The 19,250-nt window shown below is 36.4% G+C and overlaps 1 protein-coding gene across 14 annotated transcripts in view; it reads left to right on the top strand.

Moving 5' to 3' along the window:
• The window catches only part of SGCE (sarcoglycan epsilon), a 185,920-nt gene that overhangs the window by 132,706 nt on the left and 33,964 nt on the right, over window positions 1-19,250 (top strand). For all 14 annotated transcript variants that reach the window (XM_086397835.1, XM_086397838.1, XM_086397827.1 and 11 more), the window contains 3 exons: window positions 8,149-8,271; window positions 9,896-10,053; window positions 18,113-18,185. In XM_086397835.1, the coding sequence (XP_086253961.1) occupies window positions 8,149-8,271; window positions 9,896-10,053; window positions 18,113-18,185 (354 nt within the window). The remainder of the gene's footprint in view (window positions 1-8,148; window positions 8,272-9,895; window positions 10,054-18,112; window positions 18,186-19,250) is intronic.

Raw genomic sequence — 19,250 nt, forward strand, 5'->3', positions numbered from 1 at the left:
ATATTCTCAAGGAATTTTCTCTTTTTCCTTCAAGGTATTCATTTCTGAATACTTGATCTGCGTGCATGTGGGCTAAGTCGCTTCAGTCGTGTCCAACTCTTTGCAACCCTTTGGACTGCAGCCCGCCAGGCTCCTCTGTCCTTGGGATTCTCCAGGCAAGAATACTAGAGTGGATTGGCATGCCGTCCTCCAGGGGATCTTCCTGACCCAGGGATTGAACCCACATCTCTTACATCTCCTGCATTGGTAGGCAGGTTCTTTACCACTGCTGCTAAGTCGCTTCAGTCGTGTCCAACTCTGTGTGACCCCATAGACGGCAGCCCGCCAGGCTCCCCCGTCCCTGGGGTTCTCCAGGCAAGAACACTGGAGTGGGTTGCCATTTCCTTCTCCAATGCATGAAAGTGAAAAGTGAGAGTGACTAGCATCACCTTATCTGGTTGTTCCTTAATCAAGCTGAGGACCTTCAGCTTCTTCCGCACATCCACTCTTCCTGTTATCTAATCTTTCTAGTTATGGCCCCAGATTTGGCATAGTATTTCTATTCTGTCATCTCCCAAGGATTTGGGATCTGCCCTGATTACTGCTGCTTCACATGAAGTTACCAAAACCCTTCCTCTGGACTTCACATTATTTTGCACTTACCTGCAGCCTTCTTTTCCCTTTTCTTTGGTTTCTTCTTTTTAACTTTGATCTCTAGACTTTCTGTCCTCTTTTCAGCATGTCACTCCATTCCTATTTGATTTTCTATAGATACTCTCTCACCAGCTGTTAAGCTCAGTTGAATCCTCCGCTATGGTGGTATTCTTAGTGAAATATACTATCCCAAGGCTTTTACTGTCACATTTTTCAGAATTGCCAAGAGATCCTTATCTCTTCCTGCTTCAAGCTTCATGCTCTCACTGGCCCTCACAATGATTTTCTCCTTGGAACCTGAGCCAGAACTATAGTTCTCAAAATAGAAATGGTCAATACGTCTTGAATCTGCCGAGGCAACCAGTTCAGTTTTCTGTGTTCTCTTATTTCCCCAGTTTCTCTTGAACTCACTCTTTAGCTTTTTCTCCCTTCCTGGTCTCCTCCTCTAATTTAAATCCTATTATTATAGTTCTGCATTATTAAAATATCTATATGCAGCAAGCACTGAATTTAATGTAGTGGGGTATAATAATGGACAGCCACCAAGTGTATTACCTTATGTTATCAAAATCAACAAAATGCATAACTACTCCCAGTTCAAATTCGGGCTTTTCCTCTTTCTAGTCCTGTAGACTTGAACCTGTCCCTCAGTCTCTCTGGGTTCAATGTTGTTGACTCTAAAATTGGAGGACTGAACTTGTTTTTATGGATGGTAACTCTGGTATTAACTAGCAGGAATCCTGGGTTGAGTAGAATGCTGAGGCCATATCCAAATAGGAAGTGGTGCAATGACCTGTCCCTTAGTAGAGAATGGTGTTTGGCACATCCCGACGGATGATATATAAAGCCCTTTTCAATTGCAGTGTTCTATGTGACCAAGTTTATTGATTATCAATTAAAAATGGTTTGCAACCACTTTCCAACTGACATTTATGAAAAAAATAACAACAGAACAAACACATGTGATCTTTCCATGGAAAAGTCAAGATATTTAACTCCATGTAGAAAAATGGTTTTAGTAAGTGGCTTTGGTTGGGGAGGAAAAATCTCAGGAAGAAACTTTTCCGCTTTTTTGTAGAAAAAAGATCCAGGTAGTGGTTTCTTTTCTACCTCATGTAAAGAAAAGTGGTCCTATCTCTTAGAGGAATGACGTTTGAAAAGGCAATTTAATGCCTTCCCGGTGATGAATTCTATCGCCCAAGTGTGGACTATCTGGGACTGAAATAAAAACAATAGCTGACCACTGCTGAATGAATGGTCTTCAGGACTTTGATGTTGAGTAAACTCAAGGGGTGAAGGGCAGACTGCCGAGAAAAGCTTTTGATTCTAAGCCAAGATTTATAAGGCTGGACTGATAAAACACACAGTAACTTTTAAAGAGGAAAAAAAAAAAAAAAGGCAAAACAGGTTGTATACCAGCTAGATATTGATGCCTTTCAAAATATTTTTCTATAGACATTATCTGCTTTAATAATTAAATTTCAATTAGACTATAGAGATAACACATTGAAAAATAAATTAGGGAGAAAACCATAGATGTATCTGTCTCTGAAAACCCTAAAATGAGTTCTCTTGATGCAGAGATAGCAAAGTGGAATTCATCTCTTACAATCAATTCTGATTAATCGGTAGAAGCTTCTTGGAGGGCTGTGTATACAGGGCTCTGAGCCTCATAAAGAGCTTTTAGATATTAAAGCTATAAAAGAGAAGGCTGCGGCTGCTGCTAAGTCACTTCAGTTATGTCCGGCTCTGTGCGACCCCATAGACGGCAGCCCACCAGGCTCCCCCGTCCCTGGGATTCCCCAGGCAAGAACACTGGAGTGGGTAAAGAGAAGGCAAAGGTTATTTTTTCTGTCAGCACTTATACTTCTCAATTATCAGCGAAGCTCATACAGTAAAATAGGTTTTCAGCGATTGTATTTTTTGTGTAACTTTCTTTTTTAATAATAATACAATTCTTCACTTTAGCAGAGAAGTGTTTCTTCTATAAATAGGATTTTGAGGAATTGGGAAATTTAGTTGCTTCGGCAAAAGTTTATTTGAGAAGCTGTACCAGGTAAGTGGCTATTCAGTATTATCTTTGTATCTTAAACATATTTAAAAGTCGTCTTCATCATTTTTATCCAAAATTTTTTTCAAATAATACTTACTATTAAAGCAGTACTGTGAACATCTGAAAAACGTTCAGTCTTATTTAACTAATTTGCACTCGGATAAGGCACCCTTGTCATGCTTCCCAGTGAGTAGCTTCCAAGAGAGGCAAATTAACAAAATTGAAATGCTCTTGTAAACAGGCTTCAATTTCTTATTAATAAATTACTTATTTTAGTGTGTTGTAGTCTTAGACTGATTTAACTATTGCTAAGGGTAATAGATCACTTAATCAATAGTTCTCTTTGTTTAAATTGTGCAGTGTATTTCCCACCCAGCAAATATGTAAGAAAGTATTTTTATAGAGCACATTAAATTCATTCATTTTGATTTGACAGTTTGTTTATGTTACATATGGATTAAATAAAGGCTTTCTATGGTACACTTTTTTTTTTCTCTGAATACATTTAATATGTAGAGTTTATGCTGCCATCTCCTCAAATCATGGCTGGCTCCCAATTATAGTAAGATCATCTTTTCAGAATATACTGTGTCAACGAAGAATCGGGAAATATGCCACAAAAGGGTCTCTGGGTTGCCAAAAGAGACGTGGCAGATGCAGGCTTCTTTTTTTCAGCTCTAGCAGAGCCTTATGAGTGATACGACAGTACAAATTTGTTCTTACTTTAACACGCAATCCCACCTCATTTGGTAGTCTGGTTTTTAAGCCTGCAGCGGATTAATAGCTGCAAATTAGAAGGCCCAGAGAAGCAGTTAGAGGAAACATTACTGACAGCAATGAGAAATGACAGCTGACAGCTTGTCTACAGATGAGAAAACAGAAAATCTATAAAACGCACAACCTCAAAACGCATTAGCAGAGGGCTACCTGCTAAGCACTCGCATGATCGGTAAATGGCAAGGCAACCAAACGCCTGTAAGGGCGTCATTGTATACTAGAGCGGAGTGCAATAATTAATGTGCTAAATGATGATCTTATACCCATAATGAAAAAGGATCGACCGCTGAGTACTTGAGAAAACTCAGCTCTCTAAAATGTTTCCTTCCTTGGGGTTCCTGGTAAACTGAGATTTTACCGTATTCTCTTAAACCGCAAAAAAAATTAGAAGATGATAATGTAAGTGGACCTTTGAAAGTGATTAATTTGTTGATAAGCATTCTATGAGAGAGAGATCAACATAATAGCTGCCTAATAAAGGTCACCTCTATGTGAATACTGACAATCCTTTATGACTTCTTAAAGATTTCAGAGGAAAGGAGGCTTTAAGATTTCAGTCTAGCTGAGACTTGGTCCCACACTCAGCAGCCAGTTTATCTTTATAGTCATCTCCTCCTTCTTGATGCAGACAAAGGCTTGTAAGTGTTCTCTGGACGTTTTTGTGGCGAGTGGACTTTATATATGTCTGTGCACATGTATATGCCATTGAAAAATCATTTTGATAATTGTGAAGTGTCCTGCTCTAGATTTGTTGGCAGTGTATCACCACAGTCCTTTCAGATTTGATGTTTGGTTAACTCATGCAGATTTGCGTTTGTTTTTAAGTAATTGTAAATAAGCACACAAATGTGCACCCTCCTATTTTCATCTCAGTGTTGCTCCCATGGGGAGAAAATTTCAAATGGACTATTAATAAAGAAAGACAGGATGCTATTTAGCTAGCATGAGGTCCCACTTGATTGCTACTGCCATCACTGTCTGTTATTTGGTTCTTGGCTCTCTGTGTTCACATAATATACATTGTTGAAAATGGTCTGTAGTTTCTATGCCTTATGACGAAAGCATACAGAGAATATAGTTTTATGGAAAGATTTTGCTGGCATGTTAACAAGGGATTTTGGAGCTGCATCAAGACGGTGAAATATTACCCCAACCACTTGTGCCCACATATTCTTTTGCTCTTCTTAACTCAGCTATGTAGTTTTTCCTGTAAAAAATTCTGTTACTTATGACTACCTGTTTTCAATTTTTAATCTTTGCACATCTAGCTACCCTTGTGGTTTGAAGATGATGTTTTTGACCCCCTGTGAGTTGGACTTTTGGTTTAATTGTTTTGACCATTAATGGTGATGGATTTGTATGGATTTAGCAACAGACTGGTTTCCTGTTTCATTTGTATCCAATGGCATGTGCTTGCAGAGGTGATGGATTTGCAGCCATAGACGATTGCAGAGCCATGCGATACACAGAGCGGCCAGACCCTGTGACCTCAGCTTGATTAGCACGACACAGTATGCTTGTGTATTTCAGAGACTGTTCAGCGTATTTCAGAGACATGTCTTTCAGAGATTCTTCAAGTGTTTAAATTTGATTTTCAAAACTTCCTTTGAGAGAAAACAGTATGCTCCAAACTTACTGTTTGTGAGGACTACCTAAACATCTGTGAGTGCAACATGTGTTCACTGTTAAGGAACAGCCTTGGTTGGTGTTAATGCAGACTTGCTCAGTATTGTTTGTATAGCCCATGTTTAGAATAGGAGCTCATCACTTTGAATTCTCTGTGTCATTTGTTGTTTTTGAAAGGAAGCTAGGTGTAAATACTGCCCCAATAGCCTCTATTGAAGAGCTGTTTGTTTTGCAAGTAACAAATGGGAAAGGTAAGGTAAAGGGCACTTCTCTAAAATGTTGTGTGGGTGCCCATCATTTAAACTGATGCTACAGAAAGGAAGTATTATTTTCACAAACAAAACATAGTGGCTTAGTCATTTTCCATTTCTAAGGCGATGAATGTGCTGTACGTCTGTATCATGTTTTCCTCCAAGTGAATGGCATACTATGCTTAAAGCGGAGCAGAGTCGCCAAGGTAACTGACCAGCAAGTATGCAGTTCAGCAGATTGCAGAAAGGCAATTGAGTACACATGAATAAAGAAATATGCATGTCATCTTAAAACCCAGGAGGGCCATGGTAGATTGTGGTTTGGCTCAGTAGATCATAGAAAAAAATTTTTGTGTGTGAAAGCAGAAAGTGAGATGTTCTATACTAGTCCTTGAAGTGAGATGATAAGCAGTGACAGGCTCCTTTTATGGTTCCATTTCAGGCCTGGCCACAAGCCATATAGGAAAAAGAATCAGTTCAATATTATTTAATATGAACAACCTTTCTTTTTGATTTAGAAGCTAGCATTTGCTACCTTATGGCAGCAGAAACTAAGGGAGACTGTTAGTAGTTTATAATGTAAATGAAGAATGGTAACCCATAAACTGCTACACACATATAGGAATTAATGTAAGTTACGAAACTGAAATTGAAGTTAAGCATTATATATGTTTAGTACACAAACATAAGAACTGTTTCCCTGTACCTTTTGCTATGTATTAGATTGGATTAATCCATTCAGTAGGCATTTATACAATTATTCACATATGCCAGACACCTCCGAGGTGCCCAGAAAAACAACACAGGTAAAGTCCAGTGCTGGACTTAACATGTTTTTAATCTCTAGAAAGAATGAAGTGGATAAACTCTGAAGAGATTCTTTAAATTATGTAAAGCATTCCTGTGCTTTGGATGTGAGATTGTGATCTAGAATTTAAACACCCTTCTGTATAGCATGAAGTAACTTCTCAGCAGGAGTTTACAGCTCTTTGTAATTTGGTTCTTCTTCCCAGTTTTCCTCTCCCTACCAGGATCTAGCATCAGTGGCTTAATTCCCTTTCTCAAAAGGGCCCCACAGTCTCCCACGATTGTATCTTGCATGTTTCACGACCGAAATTGTCCATCTCTGAGTTTCAGAATCTTGCTGGTACTCAAAAAGCCATATTGAATTCTACTTTTTCCATAAACCTTTACCAGATCTTTCCAGCCTCCATTGCTCCTCACCGTCTTTCCAGGTCTTGCCACAGCAGTTTGTCTCTCTGTGAGTCATACCTAGTTAGGTGGGTGTCGTTGTCCCAACCAGAAGGGGAACTCACAGAAGACAGGGATTGGGTTTCCTTCATCTTCACAGTCTCCATAGCACCTAGCACTCCGGGGACACTGGAATCTTGATTGGTGAAAAATCTCCAGTTCTCATCCCCACTATATTTCTACGATGTATTTGTTCATTCTTTTTTTCTTTTTTTTGGAATGAGACCATGTTCACAGGTGAGTTAATTGCTCTTGGTGCTTAAAACCATGGGAATGCTTCCTAGTGCTGGTACAAAACAGGTCCGGAAGCAAGTCTCCCTACGGACCTCGGTTACACCTACTTGCTGCTTCCCTCCGTCTGTTACTTTAGCTTTTGAAGTTGTGTTTTCCGTAGTAAAGCTATGGATACATGAAGCTACCAGCCAAATGTCTTAGTTCAGTTCCTCATTTTTGGCAGCCATCCATGGAACTGCAGGGGCAAGTTTTCACAGATACAGCAATGTTTTTTGTGAGTTCCTATTTTTATGCTGAAAAATTACTGTCAGTGATTTTACTCTTCAGAGCTTTTAGTTAGTTGTGAGCCTGGAGTGAGCAGCCTTGGGTTCTTAAGGTTAATTACTGCATTTACAAATCCATCAGTGACTAAGAGAAAGAACTTGCCTGATAGGGTTTATCTGTTTAAAAATTGCAGCCACTAGCCAAACAAGAAGATAGAAAACCAAAAGAGATTGGAGAGGTGACAAGGGTAATGGCAGTAATGTGTTGCTGGAGATGATGATATCAGAGGGAAAAAATGATAAGTTGAAACTAATCAAACCAATTTAGTCATTTTAATGTACTCACATCATGTGTCTTCAGGAACCAGTAAATCGTAAAATCTGCCCCATTTCACTTAAAGAAGTGATTTGCCCTGAATTTTATTATGTAATTGTTATTGCTTATTTAGGAGATAGCATAATAGACTAGCTTATATGTATGAATTATTAAATGTCAAGATCAGGTAAAGTGGAATAAATCATTTCTAGGAGAGGTATGAGAACTAATACTCAAAGAGTACCCAATGCCTTTTTGTAAGTATTTCTGAAAGTCACCTTATATTTATCAATGGTATTTATGCTTTGTCTGGCAAACAGTTAATACAGTGGAGATTCTTACCGTTTAAAATTTGCTCTTTATACTTTTCTTTGAAAAAAGGTAAAATGAAAAAGATACTGTAGCAATGATATAGTTGACCACTTCTCATGATGTATTTCATTGGTAATAATCTCCATAAAAATTACCAAAGAGATGTTGTGGTTGTCTTTATTATTTAATAACAATTTAAAAAATTAATTGTGCCTAAATCTGCTGACACAGTGCTTGAAAAGTCTGTAAACACACCAAGTTGAGAGTTGTTCCATGTTTTGTCCTAAAACAAACTTTAACTATCTTGCATGTTGCTTCATTTTTCTCAGAAATGCCTCTATAGTGAAACCCGGTTTGACAGTGTAAGTGAATCTGCAAAAGCAGACCTCATTATTTGTCTTTCTGTCTCTTCTCTTGCCTTTTTGTTTGCAGTGTACACTATTTTCTCCAAGGTACACTCTGATCGGAATGTCTACCCCTCCGCAGGCGTCCTCTTTGTTCATGTTTTGGAAAGAGAGTATTTTAAGGGGGAATTTCCACCTTACCCCAAACCTGGTATGTTCTTGGTGGGGGAAAAAAAAAGAGGTTAATTTATTAAATTTTTTTTTCTTTTTATTCAGTGTGCATAATCCAGATAATATTTAATCAGATATTTCTGACATTATTTGACATGGTCAGTATATATGATAAATTGATTGTTATAGGATATTTCCCATTGTAAGATTCAACATTTAATTACAGAAAATAATTCATTTTTGAATTTTGAAGAAAGCATATTTCTGATTGTCTAGTCTTGAGTTTTGTACTTCTGACAAATCATCTACCTATATTCTCATAGAAATAATTATAGCTATAAAATTATGGTTTTCCACATTAAGACTTAGAGTCTTACCTCGGACATTGACTTTTGGAAAATTATACACATATCATAGAAGAGAATTAAATAATGGTAAAACAAAATTCTCAAAAAAACTTTTACAATATGAAATAATTTTATATAACTTCATGATAATATAATGGGGATTAATTTTTCTTCAAAGTAATACCAATTACAAAGCCTTATTTAATCATCTATTTGTTTAAATTATGTTCTGTTCAATTGTCATAAATGCCATCCAGTTAATGAAGATATAGAAAGAATAGCAAGAGAAAATATATTCTTATTATGACTCTTACTTAAGTAACAAAAATGAGTTTTCTGAAAAGTATGGCATAAATATTATTTTTGTAGATGATATGATGAGTAGTATATCTGAAAATACTCATTTAGTTAAGCATGTTTTCACCAATATTCAAGAAAAAAAGGCAATCTTTTCATCAATTATTTATAAAATGTTTTCTCATGAGGCATTGTACTTTTGCAAAACTGTATAGCTAAATCTTTTAAGCAGCAGAAGAAAACATATAGTTTCATATAGTTAAGAGCATAGTTTCTGGGGTCAACCAGGATTAAATTCTTGTTTCCCCACTTAATTTGACTATGAGGAGTTAACATGGAAAATTACATATTTCATCGGTAAAATTACGGCTGTAATAGTACTACTTTTATTGGTATGTTTGGAATCAGATGAAGTAATAGTGCCTGTAGAGGCTAGACACAGCAATGAGGCTTGGTACATGCTAATAAAATGATGCTGTTGTTATCGTTTATTATTAATAAATGTCATGTTATTGAAGTTCTTTTAGATTTGGATTTTTCAACTCATCCTCCAGTGTTTTGGAATTACGTTATTTTTGTTTTCATGATACTTTTATAATTTTGAGATATCCCTTAAGATTAAGTTGATAGTGTCCAGAGTTGAATGAAAGAAAGATTTCTCAAAAGAATGAGCATAGGAACCTGATTTTCCTGAAAGTTAGTCGTCTCATTGATAGAACTTCTCCACTGCTATGTGACCCCACTCCCCCCCAAAAAAAAATTAAAGGAAAAGATGGTTTGAAAAAAATTGCATGAATATGCTCTTCGTTGTGTCAGATTTCTAGACAAACTAAACCACCAAAATGATTTTCTTCTTTATGTGAGGTCCTAATGTAAATTCTCAGATGGATTTCTTTGGGTTTTATTTAATTTGCTACAAATGTTAAGAAAAAACTTTTTAGACAGACATATTTTTGTTGAAACTATCAAAGCAGCACGTGAAAATAACTTTTATATCTCACTTCTGTGTTTCTTACCTAGGTGAGATTAGTAATGATCCCATAACATTTAACACAAATTTAATGGGTTACCCAGACCGTCCTGGATGGCTTCGATATATCCAAAGAACACCATATAGCGATGGAGTCCTTTATGGGTCTCCAACAGCCGAAAATGTGGGGAAACCAACGGTCATTGAGGTAATTTACTTAGAGCAAAATTATATTCTTGTTTATTTGTAATTTGAGTTTCAAATGCAATTAAAGTTATATGGCAGTGGTTTTCAGTATTTTATGCATGGAAACACATGAGATAACATTTGGAAATATACCATTTCTTTCTGTTCATCTACAGAGTTTTCTGTTTCAGCTTTTATATATAAAAAGGGCAGTCTAAATTAGTGAAAAAAATTAAAAGACATTTAAAATAAATAGATTCCTATGAATTCTATTTAAGAAAATGAATCCACTTATTTCCTCCAGATTTTAAATTCAGATTTCATGTTCATTCAAATACAAGCATTTAAACAGATGTCTTTTGAGCCCCTACCATGTACTGAGCATTATGATAGGTGTTCATGGTAGAAAAATGAATAGTAGCCATCCCCTGCCATGTCTTACAGTTCTGGGGTTGAAGCACTGGAATGGAAATTCAGACTTAGCCAACACTGACATAACTGTTATAATAAGAAGGTGCTGTCTGATGCAGAGTTGTAAGAGGGTAAATAGAAATTCACTAAGTAGAAGGAAGGCTATTTTAGAAAGAAGATACAGCACATCAAAATCTTGAGGCATAAACAAAACCACATGGTCTTAGAGAACTTTAGAGGTAGTTAGAGGACAGCATGCACTCCAGAGGCCAAATGATGGGAAAAGAGGTGTTGATGCTGATACGGGCAGATCTTGGAGGGCTCTGTAAGCCATGCAGATATGTTTGACCTTGACTTTGGGAGTTATGGTGGTGCTATAATTAATCAGCTTTTTATCAGTACCTGACATCATACTTGGAAGATATTAGAAATTAAGACAATAAGGACTTCCCTGGCAGTCCAGTGGTTAAATCCAGTAGTTGCTGCTGCTGCTGCTAAGTCACTTCAGTCATGTCCGACTCTGTGTGATCCCACAGACGGCAGCCCACCAGGCTCCTCTGTCCCTGGGAGTCTCCAGGCAAGAACACTGGAGTAGGTTGCCATTAAGGCTCCACATTTTCTCTGCAGGGGACATGGGTTGGATCCTTGGTCAGGGAACTAAGATTCCACATGCCGTGTGGCATGGCCAAAATAAAAAAAGACATTAAGACAATAAAAACAATGATGACATCAAACCTTTAATGGGAATTAATTTTTTTTAATGAATGGATATAAATGCTAAAAGTGTTTCACTCTTTACTATACCTAACAAAATCAGAATTACACTGGCAATTAATGGCAAGAGAGTTCTACAGTTTTAGGCCTCAATGCCTCTAAGATCTTAAATTGGAATTAAAAAAAATTTTATTATTATTATTTTTTAATTTTATTTTATTTTTAAACTTTACAATATTGTATTAGTTTTGCCCAACATCAAAATGAATCTGCCACAGGTATACCCATGCTCCTCATATTATTTTTAATTGAAGGATAATTGCTTTACAATATTGTGTTGGTTTCCTCTAGATATCAGCGTGAATGAGCCATAGGTATACCTATGTCCCTTCCCTCTTGAACTTAACTCTCCAATTCTATAAAGACTTACTGGTAGTGACCAGGGCACCAGCATCGGAACTGCTTGTGGAATTGCCAGGGGTTTGCACAGGTCATGGGTGGCATGTTTTCTACCACCAGAAATTTGTAGTAATTTTACAAATTCTCAGGAGGCTACATGCTTTGCGTTTTTCTCCAAAGTTTTAATCAGCCATGGACTGTGGATATGAACTTCCATGTTGACTGAGAGAAGGTGTTTCTTCATCTGAACTGAAGTTTGTATTAACATGACTTTTCGATGATGTCTGTCTATAAATCTGCTTTCTTAAGGCAGTGTTGATATAGAATATATGTAGATATAGGAAAGTTATTTGGAGTTATTGTCAAAATAATTTTTAAAATATGTAGTCAAGTTATAAAAGAAGTATATAAATGGAAGTCACCACATTGCTAGATTCAAAAAGAAAAACACAGTTACCTGGATAGATTCAAAGAAAGCGTTGACTAAAATTCAACACTTCTTCTTGATAAGAGAAAAGAAACTCTGAGCACACTAGGAAAGCAAGTGAGCTTCCTTAACCTAATAGGTTATATATGGAAACTAATAGCAAACATCATTTTTTTAATGGGAAAACACTAGGAGAATTCCATTTAAATTCAGGAACAAAACAAGGATAGCTCCCTTTATCACATCTATTACAGAATATTTTAGAAGTCCTAACCAGTGCAGTAAATAAAGAAATTTATAAGTGTTTGAAAGGAAGAAATGGAATAGTCAATGATATAAAGAGTCTGTAGGCTATTAAAATCTTAAGAAAGCCTGGCAGTTAGTTATAGGATTGATATAAAAAACTTGATCATATTTATTTATTAAATAAGTATTGAGAAAAATGCAAGTTTTTAAAAGATACCATTTTTAGCAATAAAATTCTAATGTACTTGGAATAAATCTAACAAAAGGTATATATGGGAAAAATTATAAAATTTTATTGATTTTAAATAGTGCCTGAATAAATAAAAAGCTATCCTATCATTCAGGGATAGGAAGACTCAAAATCATAAAAGCATTGATTTCTCCCTAATTGATCTATAGATTCAGTGCAGTTCAAATAAAAAAATCTCAATAGGTTATTTCACAAAACTTGACAACTAAAATTGTCTAGGTCTAAAATTGATAAATTAATGGCCAAGAAAAATCAAGACTTTTAAAGACTTTCCTTTTAAAGAGGAAAAAAAAAAGGGAGTAAAATTTCTTTCCTTTCCAGATATCAACATTTATTGTGAATCTGTAGTAACCAATCATAAGTTTGTATTGATACACAAATAGAGAAATTAACCAATGAGTAAAATAGGGAGCCCAGAGACAGGTCCATGTACTTAAAGAACAACAGTATATATCTAAAGAAATGGTACCACATATCACAGATTAGGGAAAAGGAAGCCTATTGGCTGAAACTCAGCCGCATGGCAAACATAAAATTAGATTCTTACTTCCCAAGAAATACAAAATTCATGTCTAGGTATATTGAAGATTTAGCACATTTTTAAGCTATTATATAAAAACGTAGATTTATCTCTGGGCTTTCTGTTTTGTTCCACTGATCTGTATTTCTGTCTTTGTGCCAGTACTGTACTGTCTTTATGACTGTAACTTTATAATATAGTCAGAAGTCAGGAAGGTTGATTCACCCAGAGATAAATCCATGCACCTATGGACACCTTACCATTGACAAAGGAGGCAAAAATATACAATGGAGAAAAGACAATCTCTTTAACAAGTGGGAAAATTGGTCAACCACCTGTAAAAGAATGAAACTAGAATACTTTCTAACACCATACATAAAAATAAACTCAAAATGGATTAAAGATCTAAATGTAAGACCAGAAACTATAAAACTCTTAGAGGAAAACATAGGTAGAACACTCTCTGACATAAATGACAGCAAGATCCTCTATGACCCACCTCCCAGAGTAATGGAAATAAAGACAAAAATAAACACATGATACAAGCTTTTGCACAATGAAACAAACTATAAGCAAGAATAAAAGGCAGCCTTTAGAATGGGAGAAAGTAATAGTAAATGAAACAACTGACAAAGAATTACTCTCCAATATACAAGCAGCTCAATACCAGAAAAATAAACAACCCAATCAAAAAGTGGGCCAAAGAACTAAACAGATGTTTCTCCAAAGAAGACATACAGATGGCAAACAAACACATGAGATGCTGAACGTCACTCAAAACCACAATGAGGTACCATCTCACACCAGTCAGAATGGTTGCCATCAAAAAGTCTACAAACAGTAAATTCTGGAGAGGGTGTGGAGAAAAGGGAACCCCCTTACAATGTTGATAGGCGTACAAAGTGATACAGCCACTATGTAGAACAGTGTGGAGATACCTTAAAAAACTGAAAATAGAGCTGTCATATGACCCAGTAATCCCACTGCGGGGCATGGGCATACACACCGAGGAAACCAGAACTGAAACAGACACATGTTCCCAAATGTCATTGCAGCACCATTTACAATAGCCAGGACATGGAAGCCACCTGGATTTCCATTGGCAGATGAACGGATAAGAAAGCTGTGTATCAGATCAGTTGCTCAGTTGTGTCCGATTCTTTGCGAGCCCATGAATCGCAACACGCCAGGCCTCCCTGTCCATCACCAACTCCCGGAGCTCTCTCAGACTCACGTCCATCGAGTCAGTGATGCCATCCAGCCATCTCATCCTGTCGTCCCCTTCTCCTCCTGCCCCCAATCCCTCCCAGCATCAGAGTCTTTTCCAATGAGTCAACTCTTCACATGAGGTGGCCAAAGTACTGGAGTTTCAGCTTTAGCATCATTCCTTCCAAAGAAATCCCAGGGATGATCTCCTTTAGAATGGACTGGTTGGATCTCCTTGCAGTCTAAGGGACTCTCAAGAGTCTTCTCCAACACCACAGTTCAAAAGCATCAATTCTTTGGTGCTCAGCCTTCTTCACAGTCCAACTCTCACATCCATACATGACCACAGGAAAAACCATAGCCTTGACTAGACGAACCTTTGTTGGCAAAGTAATGTCTCTGCTTTTGAAGCTGTGTATACACAATGGAATATTACTCAGCCATTAAAAACACATTTGAGTCAGTTCTGATGAGATGGATGAAACTGGAGTCTATTATACAGAGTGAAGTAAGTCAGAAAGAGAAACACCAGTACAGTGTATTAATGCATATATATGGAATTTAGAAAGATGGTAATGATGACTCTATATGCAAGACAGCAAAAGAGACACAGATGTAAAGAATAGACTCTTGGACTATGTGGGAGAAGGCGAGGGTGGGATGATTTGAAAGAATAGCATTGAAACATGTATTACCATATGTGAAATAGATGGCCAGTGCAAGTTCGATGCATGAAGCAGGGCACTCAAAGCCAGTGCTCTGGGACAACCCAGAGGGATGAGGTGGGAGGGCTTTTCAAGATGGGGGGACACATGTATACCCGTGGCTGATTCACGTCAATGTATGGCAAAAACCACCACAATATTGTAAAATGATTAGTCTCCAATTAAAATAAATTAATTTAAGAAATGTAGAGGAGTATCTTTCTGAATTTGGGGGTAGGAAAGGATATCTTAAATAAAACCTAAATCTTTTTTACTTAAGAGAAATACTTGATCAAGTTACCATAGTAAACTTGTGAACTTCCATTCATCAAAAGAAAACTTTAAAGAAAAGACAACCCACAAACTGGAAGATGATATTTGAAATATATATAACTGACTAATAAGAAGTATGTAAAATATGAAAAAGGACACCTACAATTTCAGTAAGAAAAAGACATGAACAGACATTTTTACAAAGAGAAGACATAAATGCCATTTAAGTAAAGAAGTTTAATCACTATAAGGAGGAATAATCAGATTAAGACTGCAGTGAGAATTTCACCCTCAGTAAAGTTCTTTGGCAGTGGATGTGGGAATTGGACTAATCACTTTTACATAGCTGAATATCGTGGTACACTATGATCTAGCCATCCCACTTCTACGTATGAACTTAAATACTTGCAGGGAATTCCCTGGCATTCCAGTGGTTAGGACTCGGTGCTTTTACTGCTGTGGCCTGGGGTTTAATCACTGATCGAGGAACTAGGATCCTGCAAGCCATGTGGTGTGACCAAAATACAAAAAAAAAAGAAATATTTGCAAATGTCCAGCACCCAAAGGCATGCACAGTCATGTTCCTTGAGCAATGTTTGCATAGAAAAACATTGGAAACCCACAAACCAACCGAGACCCAGAAGTCCATCAACAAGAGAGTAGATAAATAATTCCTGGAACTATTATTTCACATAGTGAACACTTACAGCAAGAATGAAGTTAGACTTGCCTGGCAGCAGGAATAAATGCTTTACACATAATGCTGGAAAAAATCCCACACCTCTGAAGACTAGTTTATGGTCTTTATAGAGTTCAAAAGCTATCAAAGTGAACAATGTATTTTAAACATACATGCATGTATAATAAAACTATATTTAAAACTAATGGGATGATAAACACAAAATCCAAAATGGTTTCTCTGGTGGGAGAAAGGCAAGCAGCTAGGACAGAAGAGAAACACGTGTGTTGAGCCATGATTCACAGGGGTTCATTATACCCTACTACCAAAATATAAGGTTATGAATAAGTATCAAATAATATCTTTAAAAATGATGAAAACAGCATATCTTTCATCTAACACGAGTAGTGTTTTATCTGTAAATAACTCATATCCATCTATAAAAACATTTTTAGCATTTAAAAAAATTCTTTTAATAATATAGTGAAAAGATTTTGCATATCTTAAATATTTAGTCACTTACATCCATAATTTATTCAGTAGATATTTATTAAGCATCTAAAATAAACCCGCCACTGTTTTAGAAATAAGGGATCCAAAAGTGTACACATGTGCGTCTCTCTTTGCGATGAAGGGCTTCACATCATGATAAGTAGACTCTGATAGATGATATTATAGTATTTAAATATCTCATTAGAAATGACAAAAGAACTGAATTCTGTTATAGCTTTTAAAATTAAGCATTAAATATAAATCTGGATAATAAAATCCTTCCTCCTGATTTATGAAAATGTTCTTCACTCTCTTATGTCGCCTATGATTTTAAAAAACTTATTAGAATTATGAAATTTACAATAATGAGCTTTCTGATAATTTTGTTAAGGCTAGCCAGAAGAATATTACAGTTAATTTGAAAACGTTTAACTTTTTCTTCCTGAGCATTAGCTTTAAGATGTTATAGCAAATAATATTTAGTATTTTTTTCCATTGAGAACATGATTAAAATTTTGCAGAGTAAACTTTTAAACTCGTGAGCATTCCCAAATGTCTTTTGCTTCTTTGCAAACAATAATGCCCCATTTATTTAACGACTAGTCTTAATTTTAGTGTTTGGTTGTGAACCTCATGGATCATGTGTCCCAGCAGAGAGCAGCAAAGAAGTCACTGAATCCAAAAGAAATCCGACAGATTGTGGAGAGAGAAGTTCTTTTATCTTTGTGGAATAATACACTTTTCAGAATATGTACTTTTAAATATTGTTAAAGTTTGAGAATTTTTAATTTCCAAATTCTGATTTTTCACTGTTGTCTCAAATGATACTTCTGATGAGGGTGATATATTTAAAGCTCATCTGTGGTGCTTAAAATCTTTGATACTGGTTCTGAGTGTGCAAGGTATTTCTGTTGTCTTACTTTTTTATCTCAGTGTCAACTGTGGCTGCGATTACTGCCAGGACAATGCTGGGATGCTAAGACTATCATTTGTTTTGTTTTGTTTTTTTGAGGTACCGCAGGCCTGTCTGAGTGATTTCATATCTGTTATAAAGTTAATTATTCCTAGATTTTTGAAGCCACATCCTGCTGTTGGCCTTTGCTTTGTTTGTTGTTTGCAGTGGCTGTTTCTGAGTTGACTTTGATGTAAGTTCATTGACTCCACAAACATTTACCAATTTTTTTTGTGAAGGAATTGATTTGTGGTTTTGAGCATGTGCCATCAGACTGTGATCCCTACTGCTGTGCTCCATCGTGAGATATGATTTCCAAAGGGGTCCTGACATCTCCTGACGGTTTGGTGTGCAGTTTAGTACTAAATGCAGACAACACAGAGATACGCTTGTTTTAAAGTGCACTTTCTGGTATGATCCTTAAGTTCCATTCAAAAGTACAGAAATAGATTTTGTATGTTTTTTTTTTCCCCAAGTTTAGAATGGCTCTGGTAAGTAATTCATAATAGTTAATCCATTTACTAATGATGCATCTGCATTGCCACTGGCACTTAACAGTCTTCTATAAAAGGGTTTTTCTGATTTTAACTTGTTGTTTTAGCATGTTTAATAGACCTGACTAATTATCTATTTCCCATAATATTGCTAAAAGCTCTGATTCTTGTTGTTCAGAGAAGGAATATTTTGTAAGTATATAGACAAATAATGAAAATGGAAAGAACGACAATTTGTTTTCATTTAGCCCTTAATGAATTTCATTTTTCAAATAACATTTCACTTCTTTAATATGACTTTCTTTTTCTAATAGATAACAGCCTATAATAGGCGTACCTTTGAGACCGCAAGGCACAATTTGATAATTAATATAATGTCAGCAGAAGGTAGGTATGGGAAAATATGTTATTGATTGTTTCCTTATTTGCAACAAGTATTTCACTTATGTTTTATAGGTATATAAAATCTAGTTCAGGATTTTAAAGCTCCACATACCTACCATACCTAATGAAATAGTAAAATGTAGAAAAGAAAACAAGCAATAAAATTCATGACAAAATATCATGACTTGTTTTGGTGCTGAAAACCTCAGGATAGGGAGCCAAATATAGAAGCCACTTATTTCTCCAGGCCTTGGTTGAATCATCTGTTCAGCGGGACTAATACCATTCCTCTTGTAACTCTGAGGTAAGGAAGCGATCATTTAAGGCTCAAAATGTGCTTGACGTAAGGCTGGTCATAGAATTCATCATTGGTATGATTTTATTTTAAAACCTATCATAGCTCGTAGTCTAGTTGTGTTGATGATAAAGAAATGTTAATAGAAATAAACCATCATTTGGGTCATCATTTGGGTCACAGTCTCCTTTCTAAATAGCTAATCATTTAGCTGGAGTAATTGTTGGAGTCCATCAACAATTTAGAATTACACATGCTCAAATTGTTAAGTGATACCTTAGGATTTAGAAGGTTAGGGACACAAGAGTTACTCCGACACTTAGCATATTCTGATGCTGTTTTGGCATTCAGTTGGGAAAGACATACCCCTAAAAACTTCGTGGTTAAAATTTCTAAATCATGGGATGCTATACCAGATATCATTTATGAGGGTGATGGGAGAAGAACTGATACAATATTCCCCCCACCCCATCCCAGCACAGAAAAACAATTCTGTATCCTGAATAGGAAAATTCTTACTTCTGTTTTCTGCTGCTGCTGCTACTAAGTCGCTTCAGTCATGTCTGACTCTGTGCGACCCCATAGACGGCAGCCCACCAGGCTCCCCCATCCCTGGGATTCTCTAGGCAAGAACACTGGAGTGGGTTGCCATTTCCTTCTCCAATGCATGCAAGTGAAAAGTGAAAGTGAAGTCACTGAGTCGCGTCAGACTCTTTGCGACCCCGTGGACTGCAGCCCGCCAGGCTCCTCCATCCATGGGATTTTCCAGGCAA

This window comes from Bos grunniens, chromosome 4 (genome assembly GCF_055505025.1).
Source record: "Bos grunniens cultivar Pamir isolate PY7600 chromosome 4, Bosgru_T2T1.0, whole genome shotgun sequence".
Classification (NCBI taxonomy): Eukaryota; Metazoa; Chordata; class Mammalia; order Artiodactyla; family Bovidae; genus Bos; species Bos grunniens.